This window comes from Chelon labrosus, assembly GCF_963514085.1.
Source record: "Chelon labrosus genome assembly, chromosome: 20".
Taxonomy (NCBI): Eukaryota; Metazoa; Chordata; class Actinopteri; order Mugiliformes; family Mugilidae; genus Chelon; species Chelon labrosus.
In genome coordinates, this window is record NC_140353.1 from 16,652,001 (window position 1) to 16,676,576 (window position 24,576).

The 24,576-nt window shown below is 40.4% G+C and overlaps 2 protein-coding genes across 2 annotated transcripts in view; both read right to left on the reverse strand.

The window, feature by feature from the left end:
* The window catches only part of tiam2a (TIAM Rac1 associated GEF 2a), an 88,044-nt gene extending 87,554 nt beyond the window's left edge, over window positions 1–490 (reverse strand). Inside the window, exon 1 of the mRNA XM_084569837.1 lies at window positions 444–490. The gene's annotated coding sequence lies outside the window, so the exon portion shown is untranslated. The remainder of the gene's footprint in view (window positions 1–443) is intronic.
* Window positions 458–23,681, reverse strand: scaf8 (SR-related CTD-associated factor 8; the record flags this gene model as incomplete). Its single annotated transcript, XM_084569846.1, has 20 exons — window positions 23,553–23,681; window positions 22,580–22,663; window positions 9,222–9,266; window positions 8,430–8,591; window positions 7,914–8,070; window positions 7,660–7,787; window positions 7,313–7,489; window positions 7,135–7,214; window positions 6,900–7,011; window positions 6,452–6,583; window positions 6,199–6,308; window positions 5,359–5,552; window positions 5,174–5,274; window positions 4,730–4,843; window positions 4,390–4,546; window positions 3,924–4,054; window positions 3,206–3,347; window positions 3,069–3,116; window positions 2,754–2,975; window positions 458–2,355 (listed from the first exon to the last, which is right to left on the reverse strand). Exons 1-20 carry the CDS (start codon window positions 23,580–23,582, stop codon window positions 458–460), a joined length of 4,224 nt encoding a protein of 1,407 aa, XP_084425972.1. The 5' UTR covers window positions 23,583–23,681.
* Window positions 23,682–24,576: the final 895 nt, after the last annotated feature.

Here is a 24,576-nt window from a genome sequence, read left to right on the forward strand (position 1 = left end):
AGGAGAGGAGACAGAAATTGGGCCAGCAGCTGCCGTGTTCAAGTATCACATGTCTTTGCATTCAATCCGTTGTCGAACAGCCAGGAGTTATTACTCTCTTCCATAGGAAGGTCAAAGCTAAATTTCCCCATATACAATTGAAACATTTTGGCAGGCAATTGAATAGATTTACCAAGCTTACATTAATTAAAATGGGTGATGTGGCATTAAAATTTAAAAAAGGAAAAAGGAAATAAAATACAAACAAAATGTTCTATCCATAAAACAGCTAAGAGCCTTCTATTTAAGTACACTGGTATTTGTGAGAGATAAAATCATTTGTTATTAGACAATAACTGGTGTGAGTCAGTATTCGTCATGTCCCGTGTTGTGGGGTGGGGGGGGGGTGGTTATCTGACATGAGTACAGAGAAGAAGAGACAACTTTACAAAATGATCTTTTACCTACTGAGTGATGATTATGTCCCCTCAGTGTCTGTGACAGTGTCTACCACTGGCTGACTCGCAGCTTCCTCCATGGGCTCACTCTGTTCATTGTCTGCGTCCTTAGGAGAGGCAGGCTGCTCCTGTTGTGACTCTGTTTCACTTTCAGGGAGCAAAGAATCAAAGGAAGGGTCTGGTGCGGGCTCAGGAGAGGCCTCGGGCATGGGCTCAGCCATAGTAATATTGTCCATCCCAGGTCCATTGCCCCACTCAGGTTGGGGAGAGGAAACTCCCTCTTGTGACTCCTCCTCATCCCTCTGTGGGCTCTCCTGCTCGTCCAGAGAGTGAATCGAATCCTCAGGGGGGCTGGCAGCTTGTGTGAAGGCCACAGGTGAGTCCTGGGATGAGGCCTCAGCCAGCGGTGAGGCATGGCTCGGGGTCTCTACATCGGGAGAAGGAGTAGTTTTGGGGGAGGGGGATTCGGCTGTGGGCTGGGATGGCGACTGCGTGTGTGGAGGGGTCTCTGGCTGTGGAGAGGACTCAGACTGAGTGGGAACCTCAGGCAATGTGCTCTGACCACTGTTGTCAGATGACGGCTCAGGTGAATGGGTTGAGGGTGGTGACTGTGTCTGAGATGTCTCAGACTGAGCAGGGCTTTCCGACTGGGGCTTGGACACAGCTGCCTGGCTCTGTGAAGGAGGAGGAACCTGAGGCAGCAGCTGATTTAAACCCAGGAGAGGAGGTTTAGCCTGAGCTTGAGGCAAAAGAGGGGACTGGAATCGTGACTGAACCTGAGGGTTCAATTTGAGGGGGGGGAGCAGTTTGCCTTGGTTCAGTGTGAGGTTAGGATTAAGAGTTGGAGTTGGAAGGAGAGGTGTAGGAAGGGGGAGGAGAGGTGTCCAGCTTCCACGTTCACGATCCCTATCTTTCTCATGGTCTCTGTCTCGTTCGTGCTCTCTGGTGCGGTCTCGGCCACGATCTCTGTCTCTGTCTCTTTCTCGCTCCCTCTCACGTTCTCTCTCCCGGCTGTGGCGACTGCCATTCATCTCCCTCCTGAAGTCAAAATCTCTTTCATCTCTGTCTCTTTGTCTCTCCCATGGGCGTCTTCGTTCATCTAAGTCTTGATGAAGTTCACTGTCAAAAGGAGCTGTGGCACCGCCACTACGGTTCCAGGGCTGTGCCCCCCCAACAGATCCAGCATTTCCAGAAGCACCGGCTGCCCCCCCTGCTGTCCCAGGACGGTTGTCAAAGCGGTTCGGGAAATTTTGCCCTGATGTGGGGCGCTCATCCTGGAAGCCTTTTGGACCACCTGGGGTCTGTGAGCCTCCACGCATGCCATCTCTTTCATCAAAGTCCCCTCTGGTCTGGTTCCAGCGGTTATCAGGAGTGAAGCCTGCAAGGGCCTGCAGACGTCCCACCAGGCTGGATCTGGCTGGAGGGTTCCCTGGCGTCTGGAGCAAGGGTGGCCTGACACCTCCTGTTCCTCCGCCACCTCCAAGTGGCTCCCTATGTTCTGGTGGAGGCGTCCGCAGCAGGCCTGTGCTCTGCTTTTCCATTGGAGGGAAGCGGTAGTCCTGGTCTTTGCCCTCATCAGCCCCAGAGGCAGGCTCATCTTCTGTTTTAGATACATTTTCATTGTTAATGTTAGGGGCCCTGTTGAATGGGTCGAGCTGAGCAAAGGGAGCCCTGGCACGGGCCTGAGCTTGGAGGGTAGCGTCAAGGAGGCCAGCAGCTTGTTGGGCGGGGCCCTGTTGCATGAGGAGTGGGAAGCGGGCAGCTGCCCCAGGCTGGAGGAGATTAGGTCGCACATCCAAGGGCAGCAGCCCAGGCATTCTCTGCCCACCCAGACCAGATTGATGCAGCGTGTGGGTGAGGGAAGCTGTAGGATGCATGCCAAGGAGACCCATCCCACTGCGGACTGCATTCTGCATACCTGGAGACACAATATACAGAAATAAAGTTAGAATTCCTCTACGGCAAACAGAAATAACCCAAAGGGATGTACTGGTACCGGAGTATCAGGTGTCAGTATGATACCGTGCTCATGTAAATTAATCTTTGTAAAAAAGCTTAGATACAACCGCACCTGACACCACTTTTATGCAACATTTAAACTGACCTCATTAGCTCTGCAGGTATACGACTGAAGGAGCAAACAAGCTGGCTGTTAACAAGGTCTTTTGGCTCAGAGAACTGTTTCCAATGCGGTGATAGACATATAAAGATATCACCTCTGCTATAAACATATTAATGATACAACCCCCACATATAATCTGAAAATAAAGATGATTTTTATTGGGACCCAAATACCATCACCTAACATTAGCTCACCTTGCAGAGTAAGCTCTGCGGCAGCATCCATACCCTCTGCAGACTGTGGAGTTTTCTCATTAGTGGTCTGCTGAGTTTGGACTCCCACTGGGTTGAACACACCAGCTCCAGGGATGGCTGAGGGCATGAAGGCGCCAGGGATGCTTGTTGGGGGAATCATTGCACTGAATGGTGATTCCTTGACAGAGTCTTGGCTGGAGGCCATTGATGGCTGGACTAGAGCTATAGGTGAAAAGAGAAACAACAAATTCAATCCGAGTTTATGATTTTCAAACTATGTAGGCATTAGTCATAGGGGTAGAATGTCATACTTACATGTAGTTGCTGAGGCCATTGCTGCTGTGTGTGCAGCCTGCAGGAAACCTGCACAACAGATAATATCTTGGTGTAAGCTGGAGAATTTCTGTAGCTCTGATTTTTTTTTTTTTTATACAACTGCTTGCATCATTTACCTGGTGGAGGCTGTGAGGCGTTGAAGCCAGCCCTTATGAAGGGTGGTGGTGGCCCATAGCCTGGTGGGGGTATACTCATAGTGACGGGGAAGGTAGGAGGCACCAAACCTACTGCACTGGGAACCGCCTGGGGCACCGAGAGCTGAATATGGGAGATATGACAGAGTGTACATACAGAACAATGATTCATTAATAGTGTAATGACAAAGTTTCATGGTAAATTCCTGAACATGTCTATTTCTAAAAACACCGTTAATTCAATTCCCACTCCATTGGGAACTGATCATACTTCTGATAAGAAGAACAGTCTGCCAGGCCAACTGAATTGTTTGCTCGGCTTTACGTGGTGATGGACAGAAGAGTAACAGCAATGTAGTCATAAAGGTCACCTGAGCATGATGGAGTTGGATTTGTTTACAATGAAATGGCTGCCGTTGGAGAAACGAGCCGTTTAGAGACTGCTTTTGTGTCTGTTGTTAAAGATATTGACAGCGAATGAAACTTTAAGAGACAAACTGTTAACAGTTAACAGTATTTGTTGAGAATGCCTTCATCACATAATGTTGCTCCGTTTGGTTGTGGGACTATCCAACTGCATGAAGAGATACATTTTTTTCTCAATGGAGTATTGCCAGATGCATATTCTGATGAGAACTGGGCTATGTCAGGCAAAGTGTCTACAAGCTATCTACAGAACGAGACAGAAGCTCTTCCATACCTGTACAGGCATCATGGTGACCTGCTGGTTGTAAGTCTCAGTCTGGGTATTAGATGCTGCTGCAGTCTCAGCGCTTACTTGCTGACTTGTAGCTTCCTTGGCTGGTTCAGTATTCTTAGCGGCTTCCCACTCTGCAGACAAAGACAAAAAGATGAAGAGTTAACTATTGTCCAATTATGTGTTTGGATTTAGAAGTTTGTTTTCCTTAACAAACTGAATCTTACTCTCCATTAAGTTTTACAATACCATTCCTTATCCCTTAGGATTTGCATAGCCATTATAAAACAAACGGAAGTAATGGGGCAGAAAACAAATTCACTTAATTGAATAAATGGGAAGTGTCTGGATATTTGTGCTTTCATCATGTGGATGTAAAATTGTCTATGTGTCCTATTTATTCTTAACAAGCACAGCTACTGTACAAACAGACTTAGTGTCTGTGAAAGAAAGAAGTGTTTCTCTTCACCATCATTGACCGTCTCCTGGTCGATAATTCCTCCTTCAGCAAAGCCATCCAGATCGTCCAGCTTTACTTTCTCCCAAGGTATGTAGGTGACGCCCAGGTCCACATCCCAAAACTGCTTGTACTCCTGCTTCACGCCTTTGTTCAGAGCCCACGCAATCTGCATCAGGTGGACACACAAAGGTCAAGAAACAGCATTTTGCTGGAAGCATACAACGATGTGCTTGGAAAGTTAATCTTTCACCAGTGGAGGTCAAGAGAATGAAGAGAATGAAAATGACATTAGAAGATAAAGCAAGGAGATTGGAGAATTCAATTAATTAAATTATAAAGGAAATGGGACCTTAATGATCTTGGAGCCAATCTTAAAAGAGCCAGTACTGAGCTTCTGGCGGGCACGGTATGCATCCTGTCTGTGGACCATACAGATGTAGGCACAGCCTCTGGGAGGGATCATCTGCAGAGAGACACACAAACACACAGATTGCATTACATAGGACATGGGAAGGTTAAACAACAACACCCGACCATAACGGAGAATACCAATAGACTTAGGTGGTAGGAAAAGACTAAATGACAAAGAAAATCAGAGGGAATATACAGTAAAGAAAAATGACAGAAAAAGTCAGGCAGGAGTTGAAAACCAGCTTACTGAAGCTTAAGGTCACCACTGTGGTAATGATAGATTGAAGATCCCTCATCAGATTTCTTTTTAAGCTTTTGAAGATCAAAGAACTGGCACGCTATCAATAAATCAGAGGATTCGCATGGGTAGAAGTCTGCTTACATTGATGGACTCTATCTGGCCAAACTCTTCAAACAGATTGGTGAGGTCTTGCTGAGTTGCCTTTTTGTCCACTTGGCCCACCCACAGAGTAGTGCTGCACACTAGGTAAGGAGAACACAAAAACGATTAAACTTATTTCAGAAAATAATAAGTAAAATATTCGACCAGCAAGGACATCCACTGACCACTTAGAGTCTTGGATCTTATGGGAGGCAGTCCTTTCTTTTGCCTCTCCTTTTCTCGTTCTCTGGCGCGTCTTTCACTTGAGTATGACCGTGATGATTTCCTCTTGCGATCTCTGGAGCGTGATCGTGACCGCTTGCGGTGCTTACGTTTCCGTGAGCCAGAGCGGGATCTGGACCTTCTCCTTTTGGGAGACCTACCAAGAAACAACACAGAAACTCTTGGTACTTCTATCCAGACTGACTATTTGACATACAGAGTGTGAGACCACTTCTTTTAGAATATCAAACCCAGTTTTGACAGTTTATAGCTGCACTGAAATTTAGGAGCTACAGCAACAAACTATTACAAAGTGGTATAGGTGAATTAATGTGAGCTTTAACTGACTCCATGCATCTAGTTGAAAACACAATCAATAGCTTCTTTGGGTTCACAACAACCCTGGACTGAACTAGATGTGGTACCCATATCACTTCCTGATATAGATTTGATAAATAAAAATCAGTCATCAGTCTGTGACATCTTATATGTACTTATATGTAAATGTGTTATTTCTGTGCATATTTAGGTAACAGAGGTATTGACTGTTGCTCATATTCTAAAATAGACAAATATACAAGGTTATAGGGAGTAGAGTTATTGGTTTCTCTCTCTCTCTCTCTCTGTCTGGACCAGTTCTATACAGCTATCTTGAGCATCATTTGACCTTTAGGACAGTAAGCACTTTTTCCAATGTGGTTAACATTTCATAGCTTCTTCAATTTTAATGGATAATTCAATATTCCAGTCACATTCACAATCATTTGCCACAAAATGAGATTTCAGGAATAAATGGGACTGACCTAGAGCGTGACCTTGAGCGTGTTCTGGACCGTGTGCTTAAGGTCTTTTTCTCCTCTGTCTCAAAGATCTCTTCTTCCATTCCATCTGGGCCCTCGTCGAGATCCATGTCCTACAGAGGACATTGTAAATATTAAGGGCATGCAGTAAACTACAGAAACCTTATTTAGGTTTATAACAGAATAGCAGCAATCCATGTATAAATAAGTATAATTTACAGGGTTTTGGTAATGGACCACTGGCCATGAAGAATACCTGCTGTTGGTTGTCTATGGAGTCATCCACCTTATTCTCTGGCTCAGTAAGCTGTGACTGACTGCTGCTCTGAGCAGTCGCAACCGAGTTCTCTTGTCCAAAGATAGAATCCTGCCCTTCTATGCTCATTGCCTGGAAAGAACAAGATCAGAATGTATTTCTTCGTCAAACAATCCAGCCACAGTCTCTCTAAAGTTTAACTAGTACCTATTAGATGTGCCTGTAAGATTAATAGTGTGGAACATCAGTAAATAGGTGTATTTCATCCCTTTCAACTACTTGGAGCTAATTAAGTATAGTATACACATTTTAATCTTTAACTATAATATGGAATGTAATAACAATATAACATTCTAAATAATAAAACAAAACAATGTTAAAACAGTAGATCACCTATCCTGAAAAAAGTTAACAACAAAGCAATGATCCTTTTCTGCAGGTGAAATACCTTCTGCTGGTGCTCGAGCAGCTGCTTCTGAAACTGCTCCAGGTTTTGCTGTTGTAGCTGCTCGGCCAACTGATGGAAAAGGGAGCTGTTCATGGGCTCGGATACCATGGGCCTACAAGTGGTCAATGGATTGATTAGATACAAGCACTCAGGGTATGTAGCTGAAACAATGAAGGGACATGAGCTCCAGATAGATTATTAACAAGTTAATAATAATTAAGCACACTAAACTCACAGCTGAGATGATGAACTGTCCTTTTTAGATTCCTCACCACGTTCAGAATCATTCCCAAAGTCAAAAGGACCCAAAAGTTTCTGCAACAAAGACACAAAGAAATCACATTAGAAGAGATAAAACAAGAAATATGTAACATAAATAATAAAAGAGCAATGACTACTGTCTGGAGCATTACCTTATTAAAAGAGGAGACCCGCTGTTCCAAAGGATTGAGGCTGTTGGCTGTAGCGGCGGCAGTGAGTTGAGCTGTCAGAGCTTGCAACTGCACCACTAGGCCGGCATCCAAGGCCTGCAGCAGAGATGGCTGGGGCTTCTGCTGCTGCATCTGCAGGCTCTGTACCAGCTGCTGAAGCTGTAACAGGTGACAATGCAGGGTAGTTGACACATTTTAAACACCGGCAGATACGCAAATGGTGCTCTGAAGCATGTATCATCTCACATCATGTTTTGAAAAACTATATTCACTCATTACTTTCACTCAGAAATAGTTTGGTAACTGAGACACTGAACATGTCCACTAACCTGTTGTCCCTGAGGACTCTGTAAGATCTGTGCAACAGCAGCCACAGTGTCTGTGTTGGTAATCTGGGAAGCCCAGTCAGGTAGACCCTGGACTATATTGGCTGGAGTGGCTGGTGTAGCTGGTGTGCCTAGATTCACAGGGAGAAGACAACATGAGGTAACCTTATTCTGCAGTGGTGAAAAAGTTTTCAGACCACACTGGCAGAGTATATAGGTGTGTGTGTCTTACTATACACATGTGTGCTCTTACTGACCAGGTGTTGTGTTGTTGACCTGGGAAGCACTGCTGGGCATGACAGGCGTGACACTGGGAGGAGGAATCCCTGCTGCCATGTCCAACAGAGGCTGAATGATGTCACTCTTGAAGACAGCATTCTTTTGCCATAGATTCAGGACTCGCACTATCTTACTCTGTAAACACCAATAACGATGATAAAAGCAACTGTGACATAGCAATAAAATGCAAGGACACTGCTTTGGAAGAGGTGCACCTTAAGAAAATGATTATGAGACACATGAAAACAGGAGAACACTGGTCCAAAAACAAAGGAATCATGATATGTTTGCCTTACAACCTTTGTCAGATATTATACTTTATTGTATTTGGGTATTTGGATTGGGGTGGATTGTTAATACATCGTCTTTTTCCTCATACCGCCTGTCCTATATCCTATAAATCAAGAAGTCTACAGTCAACTCCCATTAAACCACAGCACTGGCTACAGAAAAGCAACAGAGAGGAACTGAAACTCTATTAAAAACTGTCTGACCTTATCATCTGAAGGGCAGCGGTAGAGATGCTGAAATGTTGCAATGATGTTCTTGCTGAAGCGTGGAGCAAAAACATCCTTCTCTGTGCCAAACTGGTGTCGTGACTGCCTGACAATTGAGTCGATGACATACAGCCCTGGGACCTTGTATTCTGGCTTGCACTGTGGAAGAAACAGACAGCTGGTGTTAAGAATATAAACAGTGAGAGATCAATTACTCCCTGTGGGTGCTTTCTGCATTACTTAAGCAACAAATGCACCAATTTAAAGTATTACTCAAAGTTGGTCACCAACACTTTTTGGAATTGTTAAAACATGTTGACAGTGACAAGAAAACACGATACGATACTATTAACATGATTAACTTCCTGGCTGTAGCAACACATTCTTTGTGACCTGATCATCACAATCACATGTAGAAAGTGCAAGTGTTCTTCTTCATGGTGTAAATTCTTGGTTGGGTGCGACTGATCCTATTTGAAAGTATAAAGGCTGTTATCTACTCCACGGGAAGTGAGGAGTTTTTCTAGCTCCCTGGGCTGCAAAAACAAAATGCCGTCATTTTTACATCCGAAAATAATAAGAAAAGTGCCTCTCGTCGTCCATCTCCCACAATGCTTGGCGTGCGTGAAGTATGCTGCAGTGAGACGGCACTATGGGACTTCCCTGGAGTTTGGCACTTGAGTTTCTCTTAAATTACTTGGCCAAAATGAACTTTTTTTCTTTTCTCACAGCCCAAGGAGCGAGGACAATTTTTTGCTTCTCACAGAGTATGTAACAAGCTTAACTCACCTTTTGTATGAACTTCTCTACACTCTGGACAACATGCTTGTAGAACTGAAAGGGAAGCAAAGGAAAAACATTTTGGGTGACCTGGAGAGTAGTGAAACAGTACTTAGAGCCACAGTAATGGTGCTGGCAAAAAAAAAAAACAGCAGCTCTATTAAGAACATGAAAATAGTAAATATTCAGACTAAATATTGGTTAAAACACCTCTCCAGTTTTCCCACTGCTCTTAAACACCTCCACTGCCAGCACCCATTACTGACACACAAAACAGAGGGATTAACTATAATTTCGTCTCCTGGAAGATTTACAACTTTACAACATGTACAAAAGATGTTTACAAAGAATAAATCAAATCTAATCAATCTAATCTAAATGCAGTGTTTTATATAAGAACTACAAAAAATAATAAAATGAAGTCATTAACAGCAATCATCAGGACAGAATATTTAATTTGTGTAAATTTAACATTGAAAAACAAGTGATTACCAAGTAACTGTGTACATGAGCACAGATGGTGAAGTAACAGTATCTCAGTTGAAGGAAACAAATCCAAAGACCAGCAAGTCAAACATAAACAATCATGTTCAACGTGCTGTTCAATCTACAGCCTCGCCAGATTTTACCCTTATAGTATTTGGTTCATCACAGCCACTGAAAAATGAATGTTGCTGACAATTAAGGAGTGGGTAACTGGGTGTTTATGGCAGTTTAGGCCAAACCATCCATAAGAGACCAGCCAAAATACTAGTTTAGGACATACCTAAAAAGAGAGATAGACCGTGCTGTCACAAATTCAGGTTACTAACACCAAAGCCCCAATCTGTTAGGGAACTTCTTTTGTCAGGGGGTTAGTAACTTCTGCATTTTTCCACACTATTGTGCAGATTACCACAGCTATCATGTAGCTACACTTAACATATCTAAAAGCAAAGCTAAACAAGGGCAACTGTCCGTTTTCTTGAAGACATTTCACCACTCATCCAAGTGGCTTCTTCACTTCAGAACTGCCCATCTGTTTTAGTTCTACATAGACTATGACCTGGATGGCTGAAAATCTTCATGGACAAACTGCCATGCACTTAGGAGCAAGCATCCTTCACCTAGTGCGGGAGTATGAAAATACACTTGACATATTTTGGCACACTGTCTGCCGGAAAGGTCTAACAGCTCTAACAATAACATTAACACCCAGTCACATGTGATGCAGCAGTACCACTTGGTGTCAGCTCGGAAGGCACTCCTCGCCCAGTTCATCAGTGAACAAAAGAGCAAAAAGATTGGGAAAATGCACAGCTAATGAGGCAAACCTCCAAAGACTGAATATTTAACCTTGTTTATTATTATTATAGATCCATACTACACAAAACCAAAGGAAAGTAACTGTTTTCTAATTAAAAGTTCTGCAATCAGCCAGCAGATGGGGCTATAATACATGTGATGGACCAAACACTGTTGAGTCATTTTAATTAAATAAAGTTTAATAAAGAATAACAAACTTTTACCAACTGCTGCCTTTTTGAAAACTTCTCAGTGAGCTTGAAGAAAGCATTAGTCCACTAAACATGCTTATCAGACAGATTATTCCATGACATCAGAACAACAGCATCCAGCACATATCTCTATAGTTGCAGCAATTAAAAAACACTATCTCACTCAATCTGGTAACAGTAATCTTATGTGCTTGACTACAGGGCAATTTTCCTTTTGTTCTTCAAAAACAGAAGCTGACTTCTTTAACTATAAATTACACTTGACTTAAGCACACTGGATTAAAAATAACCCGTTTAAAAATAACCCATTTAACTAAACATACGGAAGGAAAAAGAATATCCAAAACAAGTGCATGACAAATCTTCAGAAAAACATGGCACGTGTGGTAAATGTAAAATTATATACACTTAAAAAGCTTCACTGTGGAATAGGCAGTACAGCATTATTTGAAGGATTTACCTCGTTTATAATTTACAAAAACAAAAACAGAAACCTTGATTATCTCAGAGAAAGGTTTTATGTATGGTAAGGCTTCCAGTAAATGAACAGCATGACATTGTGTCCAGACACTAATTCAGTTTAATTTCATCAAATCAAATTTGTAAAGATTTAACCCATGCCCTGTTTGAACTGGTGAGTCTGGATTAAGTTTTTTGGTCTAACAACCATGTTGTCTTTTTGCTTTTGTGTCCATTTCAGGACGGACCCATTTAACTATTAACACTGCTCTAAATTACCCAGCTAGCTCCAAACTATGGTTCTTCCCTATGATGCTTAGAGTTGGGATGATAATATGTTAAGCTCAGAAGTCAGCTTAGACACTCTGCTAGATGCTGGGTAGAAATATGGTTTTAGTTAAACAAATAGTTAGTTACTGCACGTGCATGTTTACAGACAACAAGTTTGAATGATGACTGATGACAACAAAAGTGTCATGAAAAGTTAACATTATGCAAGAAAATGTGATGAATCACATACAGCGATTATGACATAAAACAGCCCTTTAGAACTGAACACAGTTCAGATGGACACAGGCATGTTTCTGGTGGGACTGCCAACTCAAACTCTAATAGTTGAGGGGAATCATGAACTACATTGGGACAGAGTGGGGGCAGGCCAGCAGGAGGGAGTGAGGGGTGACAACTGTAGAGTACAAGGCAATCATGCCTAATGAATACAACCTACATCTGTTTTCATACATGCTCTGCAGCCCACAATGTTTCTAGACATGACCCAGAGAAGCGTGTCAGAGCTGCAAAATGCAGCAAATGTTTTTGGTTAAAACCACCCACCCCTCATCGAAACAAAACAGTATATCAGTCTGACTCAGACAATCTCTTGTTGTTTGCTACATAAGCCGGATTTAAGGTCACAGTGTAATGAGAGCAATATCTGGTTCTTTGAGATTCAGATGGTAGCTGCAGTCCCAATTAAGATAAGATAAGACTTTAGGACTTTATTTACCAATTCCAAACCACAGGAAAATATCTGCTGTCTCACATACTAATCTAGACTGGGCAGCTGTTCAACATTCAACACTGAGACATTACAGAGGCACCGACATCTCAGACCTATCAGAAAGACATGGTATCCATTTGGTCTATTTAAAAGGCTAGCTTTACTAGGGTGCTGAGAACGATCCATCGCAATTATCAACCACCACCGACCATGGATTATGTGTTACTAACGAATATATGAATAAAATGCTCTTAAAATAATGACTTGAGTTTTAATAATAATTTCAGGTTGACTCAGGCAGTTCAACAGTAATTATCGAATCCTGCTTTTTAAGTGTATGTAAATTTACCCTCAATGAGGATGGGCAACAGAGTGAAGATTTATAGACTGCACTGACTTCATTTAGTAAACACTGTTCATTTAGTCAGAAAATGCCATTTTTTTCTTATGAAATAAAAACACTTCATATCACAAGTAGATAGACAGCCATTAGTGTTTTTAAACACTAATTAAAACAAAATTAAACCACTAGATTCTCTATCCTTTGACATACAGCCACCCAACAGAGTATGAACTGTTATCACAGAAGAAAAACACACTTTAACAATACATAACTTGCTGCAGTGTGGAGCTGTCTCTAAGCAACTGATCCAAGCATAGTGCAGAGCCTGCGAGTTCAAAAGATACAAAGAACTTTGCCCGCAACATTTACCCTGCCTTACTCAGTCTTCATTTAAAAAACAATCAAGGGTTATAAAACAAAATAACAATGTTTTCACCCTTACTCTGTGCCTACACAGGGTGTTTAGCATGAGCAGCATATTAATAGCAGCAGCTCCTGTGGCCTGCCTGTGTATGAAAGCATTGAGACACTGCAGCTCTAAAACATGATCGCGTTTGTCCTTTGTAACAAAACATACTTTTCATTTACAGATAATCTATGGACTGAGAAGAGAAAAAGGACAAATATATTTTAATGCAATATGAGAGAAATGTTTAGTTGATATCTTCTGCACAGAGCACATTCTGAACTATTAGAGCTACGACCTGAACAACAGCATATAAATAGCCACTCATCACTAAACAGCCACAACAAAAATAAAATAAAAAATGATGCTTCCTGGTGGTCACAGTACTGTTGGCATTTGTGTCTTGAGTAGTAGTATTTTCATACAGTATGTACTTTGAAATGAATGTGTACAGAAAGAGCAACTAATCACTCTATAGTAACGACAGCTTTAATTTTATTCAACTATTCAGGTCCTCTGGCCATTTTCTTTTTAATAGATACCCAAAAGGCCATTTTCAGATTTAAAACTAATAAATTCAAATAAATAAAATTTTTTAAAACTAAATATAAATCAGTTAAGCCGACACTAAACTTAATTAATTCAAAGAAACCTTGTTTTTGTGAGATTTCAGTGAGAATTAAATGAAAGAAAACTCACTGAGAACAGGTGATAAACAATTCAGAGTCAGAGCTCAGACAATTGAGGGTCTCAGACAATTACTGCTAGTTATCTAATTTGCATCTTTTGTTATAAGTTACAGTTTCCACTAGGTGAAAAGGCACAAATTGCTGAAGTTGTAACATAACAAATAAGAATAATAACCACACGAAGAATGAGAAGTTCAGAGGGGGAGATTTGTTGGACGACTTCAAGTTGTTCGGGAAAAACACTTTTCCCTCATATTGCACACCACAGCAAGCAAGCACTTAAATTGTGTATTTTACAAACTAACCTAATTTTTCAACAACTGCCCTGGCCAAAAGGATGCATTCAGAATTTAACCTCACAATAATTTCTCTCGATGCTCTAATAATTTTCTCTCTCTCGTCAACATGAGACAGGCTTTAAGTCGTTGGAGTCAAGTATCCTGCTCCTTTCGTGCCTCGATGCATTCCTTTTCTCTGCAGTTGTAAAAGGCAGGATATAACCAATCTTAGGTGGACTGGCAAAAAAAGTTGCCTGCTAAGTAGCCCTATGATACACATCACATCACTTGAACTGACACAAGAGGTTTCTTTGAAATATGAAGTGTTGTGCAACGTATTTGCCATTCATTCCATTTCTTGCAAAGAAACAATAACTTGAATCAAGTAATCCAACTTACTCACATGAATGATATATTGAGCTCTTATTTCCTTCAGTCACACAATAATATTCAACAATGTGCCTCTAATTGGATCTCTGTTGGTCCTTGCTCCCTTCTCCTTATTTTTTTCTTTTTCTCCTTAATCTTTTCTTGTTCAGAACCATGTTCAGCTGTTTTGAAGAGGATTATCGTTTTGTTATAGCACCAATAATTTTTATTGCTGTGCTGGCAAACATCAAACATCACACGCCTTATAGGCTATAAAGAACTGAGTAGTCTAGAAGAAAATATCAAATTGACATGGTCACCCATTAACAGTTGACGCTGATGATGTTTTTGGAACACAAAAGACGTTTAGGTGGAAAGTCTGATCAGTTTAATAATTAAACCAGCAAAGGGAATCTAACAATGACCATGTTTACATAGTCTTTAGTATCCCGATTTTGATCGGGTTTTTGAAGTATCCCGAATTCAGAAATCGGGATATGCCCATTTCCCGATTTCAAGAAACCCGGTTTTGCTACCTGGAGTACTCCGATAGAAGCCGGGATACTGGAGCATGTAGCCTATACACCTTATCCCGATTTCTGACGGCTGCCCACTGTCTGCGCAGGCGCGAGTGACGCCAAGTGACGCACTAGATATACAAACAACATGGCGGCAACGAGAACTTCTCACTTTTGGAGCGACGAAGAGACAGAATTTTCCCTTAAAGTAATGAAAGAACTAAACATAACTACGTGTTTAGATGGCAGAAAACACAGAAATGCTTATGTATTCAAATCTGTTGCGGAAAAGCTACGTGACGCTGGTTTTCCACCTCGCTCCGTTGAACAAGTTAGGTCGCGTTGGAAAACATTGAAAAAGACGTAAAACACGCATGCGCAGATAGGATGCAGCGATCGGAAAACGGGTTACTGGTATTTATCATGTATACGGGGATATGAATAACCGGGTTTCTCTGTGTTCCATGTAAACACCATATCCCGAATATGCTCAAAGCCGGGATAAGCCTCAAAATCGGGATACTAAAGAACGTGTAAACGCAGTCATTGAAACAGAAAACATTAAATTTTTTACTTTGTTAACAGCATTCAACCACTATTTTTGCATCCTTGTCAGTGATCTGATCATCCCCAGCAGATGGCTTTAATAAATATGTTATCTTAACAAGGCTTTTCCTCTTTGGCAAACCTTCCCTGCACTGCTGGCTGTGAGGTTTCTATTTCTATCAAAGCTTTGGCAATAGGTGCTAGATGACCTACTGTCACAGATTATATCAGTCATGCTGTTGTTCTTTAAAAAAATAAAAATAAAAAAAGGCCCACCAGGAAAATTCCTAAACTTCCCGATGGCCAGTACAATCCTGAACTAATAATTTCCTGAATGACACATCCATCCCACCGCCTCTCCCAAACTGACTTCACATCAGAGAGCCCAGTAATTTCCCATGTCAAGTTCAATTTTCACAGCATATTGTCATGTTATAGCAGAAAAACACAGCTAATTGATGGCATGAAAAATAACTGCACTACATTTAGGTGTACTAGTTTCAGGACCCTATATTTTATTCATGCTAAGTCACATGACTAGCTAACACAGTTAATGGAGCTGAGCCATCACTGCCGAAACGTGTTTCACAGTTTCCTGCTATGACGAGCCGCTATGTCAAGATGACTAAAAACATAACTTGTTCAGTCTATGGGTGCTTTCACATCTAGTTTGTTGTTCCAATACCAGGAGGGCTTCCCCAGGGTCAGTTTGTTTGGGCTGCTGTGAACAGAGCAGTTGCACTTTGTTCCATAACAAATCCACTGAGCTGACACTGGTTAAGGAGGGAGGTCTGAGCCCGCTTGCGATCACACCCTGGAGCGGTTCGTTTGCACTGTGAACATATTACCCATTGACCAATATGGCCAGACTTAGAATTATAAAACCAAGCAATTTACTTAATGCATCTCTGAAAGAGTGCACACTCGACAGAGGCATCCGGCAGCAATAGTGCAGCCATATAGATGCTCAAACAAATTGAACACGTGGTTCATATACAGAACAAGGGTACATGAACCACAACACAAGAATAAAGACCAGTGTCCTCACAAGCTGCTGATGGTCATTTTCTATTCATCTATTTCCTGAAATTTCAATTTCCCGCGAAATTACAATCAATCACAAATCTGCCTGCAATAGTGTATGTTGAGGGTATAGAACTTTTTCTCAATTGCCCTACAAACACGAGCCGAGTCGAAGTTAAATGCAACATTGGAACATAAAACGTATTACGACAAGAATCTCAACAAAATATAGGTGTGCTTAGTCCGAGCCGTCCTCAAGATGCACAGAAACTTCAATTTTACACATGCCTCAAGCGCAAAGGAGTTTTAATCTTGTGCAAACAAACAACTTAAGACAAAGGGACAAACCGTCATATTACTGCTGCAGGTATGGTCATGGAGGTCACATATTAAATGTTAATCATATTAAACAGTACGTGGAGAAAAACTACAAATAGAGCTTCGTATTTTAATGGGAAATATTATGGAGTCAACTTTCTACTTCCAGTTATGTGTAAAGAATCAAGTTTTACCAAATATACCACAAATATGTGATCAAATATACTTTTAATTCTATGCAAATTAGAAATAAATGTCTGTCTCTAATACAATCCTTTCTCTCTTTCGAGTTGAGTCCAAATGTTGTGGACACATTTTGAAAAAGTATAATAATGTTATCTTTTTAGTTAGTTGTGGATGATACTGACGAAATATTAAACAAGGGTCACTGCAGATAGTTTGGCGGGCAGGTCATTCTACATTTATCTAATGTTAAGCTCCCTTGACAGCCTACCGTAGGACAGCCTATGGTACCCCTTGACAGCCCTTTGACACTCTACCAAAAGAGACATAACTGATCCGATATTAGCTTTCATTCTGACACTTCATGTATTCAGTCCGAGTGTTTACACAGCTTCAACATTATCTAACTAATGATTGAAAACATTCAAGTCAAGGTACCTTATTTTACACTCCCAAATCTGAATTTACCTTGTAAATTCATCATTAGGCAAACAGCCAGCCTCCTGAGTCACTATTAGTGATAATACAGCTGAAGTGGTTATTCACATTCTCCAATTGATGAATTTTCTACCGCCAAAAGTTACTCTAATTCCTACCTTAAGCATTTGACTTAATAATGATCAATAAATAAGTCTGCAGCACCACATATTTTTAACACAGGGTACAGTTGTATTAATGTATTAATTCCTAACATCCGGTTACAATTCTAAATTTATTATACTCGCTCTTGATGACCATATCATCAGTGTTGTTGTTTAACTCTACTGGCATACATTAATCAAATTAGTTTAATACCTTTCACAACATTTCGGATTTTAAGTCCTAAATATTTCTGTGCGTACAGATGGGGATCTGTGTAGCATCACATACTATATGATTTGCTCTTTCTGCTGGAAGCAAAGAATGACAAATACAGCACATGCAAAAGAGACAAAACACATAGAGTGACATATCTACAGACGGACAGATGTGTGGCATTGTCCACATGTGTCCATCTGGCCAGTATTTGTCCAAGAGGGCAAATACCAGCAAAATGAAGACAGATTATCTACAAGACTGTGGAAGTTCAACTGCAAGTGAAACCTCAAAAAAACAAAACAAAACCACGTGTTGCTCTTTCAGTTTCCAGCAATGCCTAGTTTACAGTAGCTGTTTTTGTGCACCTGGAGCAACAGTGCTGTATTATAAACATCATCACTGCTCATCAACATTTAAAATGAGAAAAATTGTTGAGTGCAGTTCAGTGCCCTGACCAAAGTGTTTTGAACTAACTAAGGCACTATAGATTTTTCAGATCCATCAAGAGTTGATTATAGGGCTGCCACAAACTACAACAAATGTAAAACTTTTACTTTGTCTGTAATAAACACTCCGATATGAAAATTAGCCGCACACAGAAACAACAGGCTGCACCTTGTACTCCACTACGGTGGAGAGCGCACTCCGATTGTACAGCACAGGCCATTCAACATCCTGTGGTTCTCTTCGCTTATGCAAAATGGGTCTGTTGGGAACGGTTTATACGAGCGAAGATGTGCCAGGCCAATCAAATTGTTTGTGTGGCTTTTATGCAGTGATGTACAGAAGAGTAATAATGGTGTAGTCATCCACATCATTTCAGTGCAGCGGAGTTCAAATTGCAAGAAATTTTAATAAAATTTGGTTGTGGGATTATCTAATGAAATTAAATCTAAAGTCAGCTACCAACCAGAAAAGCAAACTAGACTGAAATCTTCCATGTAGCAAAATGAAGATACTGTGCGTGCAGGACACACGAATCCCTGTTGCTTTGTCAAAACAAACATTCAAGGTTTACGCATTGAGCACCCTCAGGGGTGACTGAAATAACCAAAGTTTATAAAATCTGTCGTATTAATGTGATACCAGCTTTTGAACTACAACTTATTCCCTAAGAGTCTGCCACAAAGTGAGGGTTCTGAACAACACTCATATCAAACACAAGTATTCGTCATCCTATGTCACGCAAACAACAAGCATATATATGTGCTGTAGATGAAAGCTGAATCACTAAGAATTTATGTTTACTATAAATGCATCAATGCCATTTGAACCCAAATGTCAACATTTTAAAAATCATCAAAAATCAGGCATATGGAAACCTGTCCATATGCCTCGTCACAAATCCTAATATTAACAAAATGATTCCTCTATCTCCATCAACATTCAGCATGAAGCAACACAGAGACTGATTTGACGCCTGTGAAAACACAAATACTGCTCTCAGCTAATTCAAGAAGAAAAGAAAAAGATTGAACCCTCAACTATAAGCACAATCAGGAGATCAAACCAACATCGACCAATGTATGACAACAAGAACAGCAAAAGTCCTGCTTCCCTGGGTGTGTGGGAACAAATTAAGTTTAAATAATTTTAGTCTTCTTCCATCTTCCTTGTGAAACAACCCATACTCCTACCTAAGCTGGTAAGGGATTCTCTTATCTCTTTGTAACTCTCTCCACCCCATCCTCCTGCTTCACTTTCAGTGCTTTGGGGGAGCTGGGAGAGCTGCTGAGGGAAGGGGAAACGGGTGTTATTCACAGGCAACACAAGGCACAGCAACACCAAAAGCAGTTCCTTAAGAAACAGGAGTACAAACAGGACTAAGAAATGCATTATCGGAAGATTTATTGTTAAGGGCTGGCGTCCATGAACATGTGCTGTCAGACCTAGAAGTTAACAATTCCACATGTAGGAGTAATAATAAGACCAACACATTTACTAAGAAAAAGAAATTGTCAGAGATTATCCCTTAATCGCCTCAAAAATGGTCAATGGGCCTTGGTCAGTGATTATTGCATGTGAAAAACTATGTTTTGACTGAGGGCACAGAGAAACCAGCTATGGAGATGTACGACAGAGAGGAACTTTCTTGCAGAATAGACACAAATCCTGATTTAAAGGGAATGGTCACTCATAAAGCTCTTAAAAAACATTTACAGACAATTCAGTAAAAAATGGCGGCATTTCCCAAATACAGTTTATGTTGCAGATCAGTGTGATATCTAACCCAAAAACAAAAGTTTCATATGGGCATTAAAAAAAAATGTAAAACATATGTGGCACTAACAATTCAGTGCAGTAAAACGTTTTCAAGAATCAAATGATGAGGTTATGGCTCAGATGATGAGTTTAGGAACAGGTTGTGTCACTGTGTCTCATGTTCCAGTGCTAAGTTTCAGATGAAGAATCAAAAATGTCACACCGTTCCTGCAATATGTGATTTACTAACAGTTATTGCTATAAGAGTAATGATTTTGTTAATCACTCAGATTTGGTGGGGGGGCAAATGTCAGTAAACAAATACTCTCCACCACACAATCGTGTATGTGAATGTAATAGCTACCTGCCATACTTTATGTCAATAAATGTGGCTTAAAAAGCAAATGCTGCCCACAATGTTTCCATGGAGATACTTCACACTCTTATATGTTGTGTTAATACTTCCAAAACACGTTGGGCGAAAAAGCTAAACACTTATATATACTATATATCTTTAAGCTAATATTCACTATATAGGCCGACTCTCGTTTGGTCAGTTACAACAGTTCGACAACACATCTGCCAGACCGACTGATAACCCCCTTAACCCTTCCTGATATGTATTTAACTGGACCTCTAAATTAAAAGACCCTGTTCCAATTCCGCTTCTAGTTACAACAAAATATTGATATGGTGTCATTTTTAATAAGTCCTTTTGCAAAGTCAGACAGGGCAGACCACAGACCATCTAGCTCTAGGGTTCTGTAATTTAAATGCAGTAATAGTGACGTATAGTATAAAGGCTAAAAAATGTATTTCTGACATTCAGTTGTAACAGTTAATGATAAACTGATGAAGTTTGTCCTGTTTGTTGGAATAGTAAAAGCTGCAGCCATCGTCAATAATGACAGTAAGACTGTTTACGCAGGATGTGTTCTCATTTCTTTTTATCTGGACCTCTAAATCCTGTTTAAACCTTCTCATGTCTATCGTTAGCTTTATTATGAAATAAAGTATTCAGCTCTAATTAAATACTAAGTCTCCAGCACAGCTCCCAAATGGTTCAACAACTCATCAAGAGAAAATATGGCATCAAACTAAAACAACACTAAAGAAGCACTGAGAGTGGTAAAATAATGAGGTTGTGCGTATGGTGACGGTTACTGGGACTAGAAGGAAGCTATTCTTGATGTTATTATTAACACCTGCTTTTCACACAATGAAAAGTCAAAGTGTGAAGAAAAAAAAAAAAAACTAAGAAACTCCAAACATACTGAATGTGTGGAACAGTAACTACTCCACATTAATCAACAAGTTTAATATCTACCAGTAAATAACATTTGCTAAATCTTATACAGTATACACTTTTGTTAACACTGCCTGTTCAGCCTCCTGGATTTTTGACCTTAGTCATCCACTCCCACAGGATCTCATTGCTACTGCAGCTCTGTGGCTCATGCCTCCAACACAAACGAATCAATATAAGCAACATTATTTATTTAACGCCGGCCGTATGGAAATTCACTTGTGAACTGGGCAGTGCTTACACTACGGAAAACCACAGTTGCTACATATAGAAATACCAAAATAAAATGTTTTGGCTCGCTGTTCTCATTTAATCTATTTTTTTCTCCACAAACCAAGCAATGTACTCTCTCTGCCTGAATTATGACACTATCATCTACATGGTATGACATGAGTCATGCCATGAGTCATACCATGTAGATGGTAGTGATTTGAGGCTTAGCGGAAAGTGTAACTGAATAGCAACACATGCTTTTATTTTACTAATCAGGTAATAACAATTGAAATTTGAAATAAAGCAATGAGGGAAATTGCAGAGACCCCAACTGGGAATATATGTTGTGCAGCACACCTGACCCATGAGGTAATGCTCCATCACATCTTAAATATTTTAAACAATGACAATGCTCAACTACCAAATCTTGCAAAATCTTCCCAGTTTGTTCAGCCCTCCTTGCTAATAAAATTTTCCAAGAAATTTGTCAAAGTATATAGTCATCAGAATAAAAGATCTTATATTTATTTTATATATGTATATTTTTGTCTCAAATAAGAATATAGCATTTACATCTCACCAATAAAATACATGTATACATGTTGAGCTAAATTATTCTCAGCAAAAATTTTGTCAAAAACGTTGTACAGTGTAAACGGGCTGTCTTCGCACCGATGGATCTAGTCACCAGCATAAAAAGGAGGGCAGCATCTTGCAAAAAAACGATGAGGGCATACAGCAACTTGCGCCTGTGAGCCACAGACTTTACATTTGCATATTCATCTTGTAGTATTTACCCTCGTTGGCTTGACTAATTTTTTTGGTTTCAACAACTACAAGTCAGACATTCTTTTGTAAAACTGTATTAAATGTGTAAACACATCGTTTTAAAAAGCTGTATTAATTAAATGGCATACTGGCATGCAGTTTGAAGCTAAAACTGACAATGTCCAGGAATAATATCAGCTCTACAGTTTGCTATGTTCTAAGTTATGTATTCAAAAACATAAATGGGTGCATCCCTTCAGGGTATCGGGGCCTGAAATTTGGCTTAATATTTATTTAAAATGGTTCTGAGCCTACTGCCCCTAAAGAGTAATTTTACCTTTATGTTTGCACAACAAGACATATACAGTGATAAGAGTTGGGGAACAAATCCCTTTAATGACCATTTCTGTATTTATCCATTACCTGCCTATCCATTAATACTACATACTTACTTTTATAGCCTTTATCCCAGACTTGGTGATCTGAGTCATCTTGGCCTTGGAGATCGGTGGCTTGTACTCATTCAATGAGTACAACTAAAGGATGAAAAGAGACAAAAAAAAGAACATCTTGTAATACAGTGTAACTACTATTACATAAGAAACAATAACAGTCCTTCAAAAACTGTTAAGTAGTTGTCCACAGCCTCCCGCTTCTACTTCTGCAAGCTCTTTGCAGAATTTAAAAAACCTTTATTTTGGTTTATGTTGGTAATCAAAGAGCCACCAAGTTCACAATAAAACGATGGCCTAATAGTCACATTTGTTTTTATATTATCAATAAAACAAAATTATCATTAGCAAATCAACTGTCCATCAAATAAGCCGTAATCACGAGTGGATAGTGGGTCTGCATTTACATCGACAGTGGAAAAGCACAGACACACTTTAGTATTGATGCAGACAAATGATCGTTGAGCTAATAGCTTGGAGCCTTCTGGTAGCTAACGGTCAAGCTAGCAACATTATTATGCTTGATTGTATGCTACACAGCAAGCAGCTGACTAAAATTTGATTCATGTGGTATTATTGTTTTGGCTAAGTAACAGCACGGTATCTTAGCCACGTTCATACCAGTGAGTTAGCTTAACCAAGTTATCACGCAACTCGGGCGGTTAAGCTAACTTGGAAGCTAACTAGTTACCGTCAGCATCAGTCGGTGAAAAATATGTTTTCATATACTTTGAACGTAACACGGCGTTTGTTAAGAAACACAATTTCTTTCAAGCTATACTCTCGACAGTAATTTAGAGACCGCCTATCGTTACGTTATCGCTACATTGCCGTGTACAAACAGCGGCCTTGTGTGAGGCTACCCCCCTCTTCTTTTCTGTTACTTGATGCTAGCGATGCTAACGTTAGCCAACTAACTGAATTAGGCAACATATTCTCGGTATATAGCAATTTGCAAGGGTTGTAAACAAACCTCATTGTTAAAGGCTTTGACGGCCTCCATAGTGTTGTATTTCGGCTCGCAGCGACCTGTAAGTATTTACAGAGGTCTCCTCAATAACCGGTTACAGACATGCATGCCCGACGTTTGGTGAGATGGAGGAGACTGCCAATATGGCGCATAACCTCAATGGGGAATACGCAGAGAAACCGGCGCCTCCTAGCGTCAACTTTGAGGCACTACAAGTTTTACCCAGAGGTAGACAGTGGTCACACCAACAGGTCACACTTTTTTGTTATTATATAGGGTCACACTGAGTAGGTAGTGTGAATTGCATTTTTAAGTTGCTGTAACTCAACTGCTTGAGTGGTCTTGGGGGTTCAAATACTTGCGTTGTGTACATTGTGTACATTTCCTTGCACATGTACATGTATATTTTATGTATGAGTACTTAAGATATACACATGCATTATTTAAAGTCTTACTGTTATTTTCTTAGCACATTTATCTATGCTGTAATTTTCTTATTTTTCTTATTCTAATGATGCTGTGTCACCTTCGATATAACCTATGGGGGATTAGTGTCCATCTCTATCTTTATGCAGGTATAGTGGATAGTATTGTTGTTGGCACGCATCCATAAACCCCATGTGTTATGTGAAATAGCTTTAGTTTTACAACATGGTTCAAAATGAGTCCCCCTTGTTGAGTAGAGCTGCAGTTACACATGATGTCGTTCATGTCAAACCAGTGTCATACAACTAAACTACTCCAACAACAAATGCCTGTCACAGTCAGACCAAAATGAGTGGGGGTATGAACATTTTTCTCTTAGCTGTGGATAGTTAACTAAACTTTGTAATGCAGAATTAACTAGCTCACAGATTACTGAGGAGTCTTCTGAACAAAAGCCTGCCAGATGTGCCCCCCCATAGACACATCTGCCGTCACTTTAACTCCACTCGTCACTTTAACTCCACTCGTCACTTTAACTCCACTTGTACGCTACCTCAGTGGTACAGGACTGGATACTACTGTGTTATTCATTGCAATAATC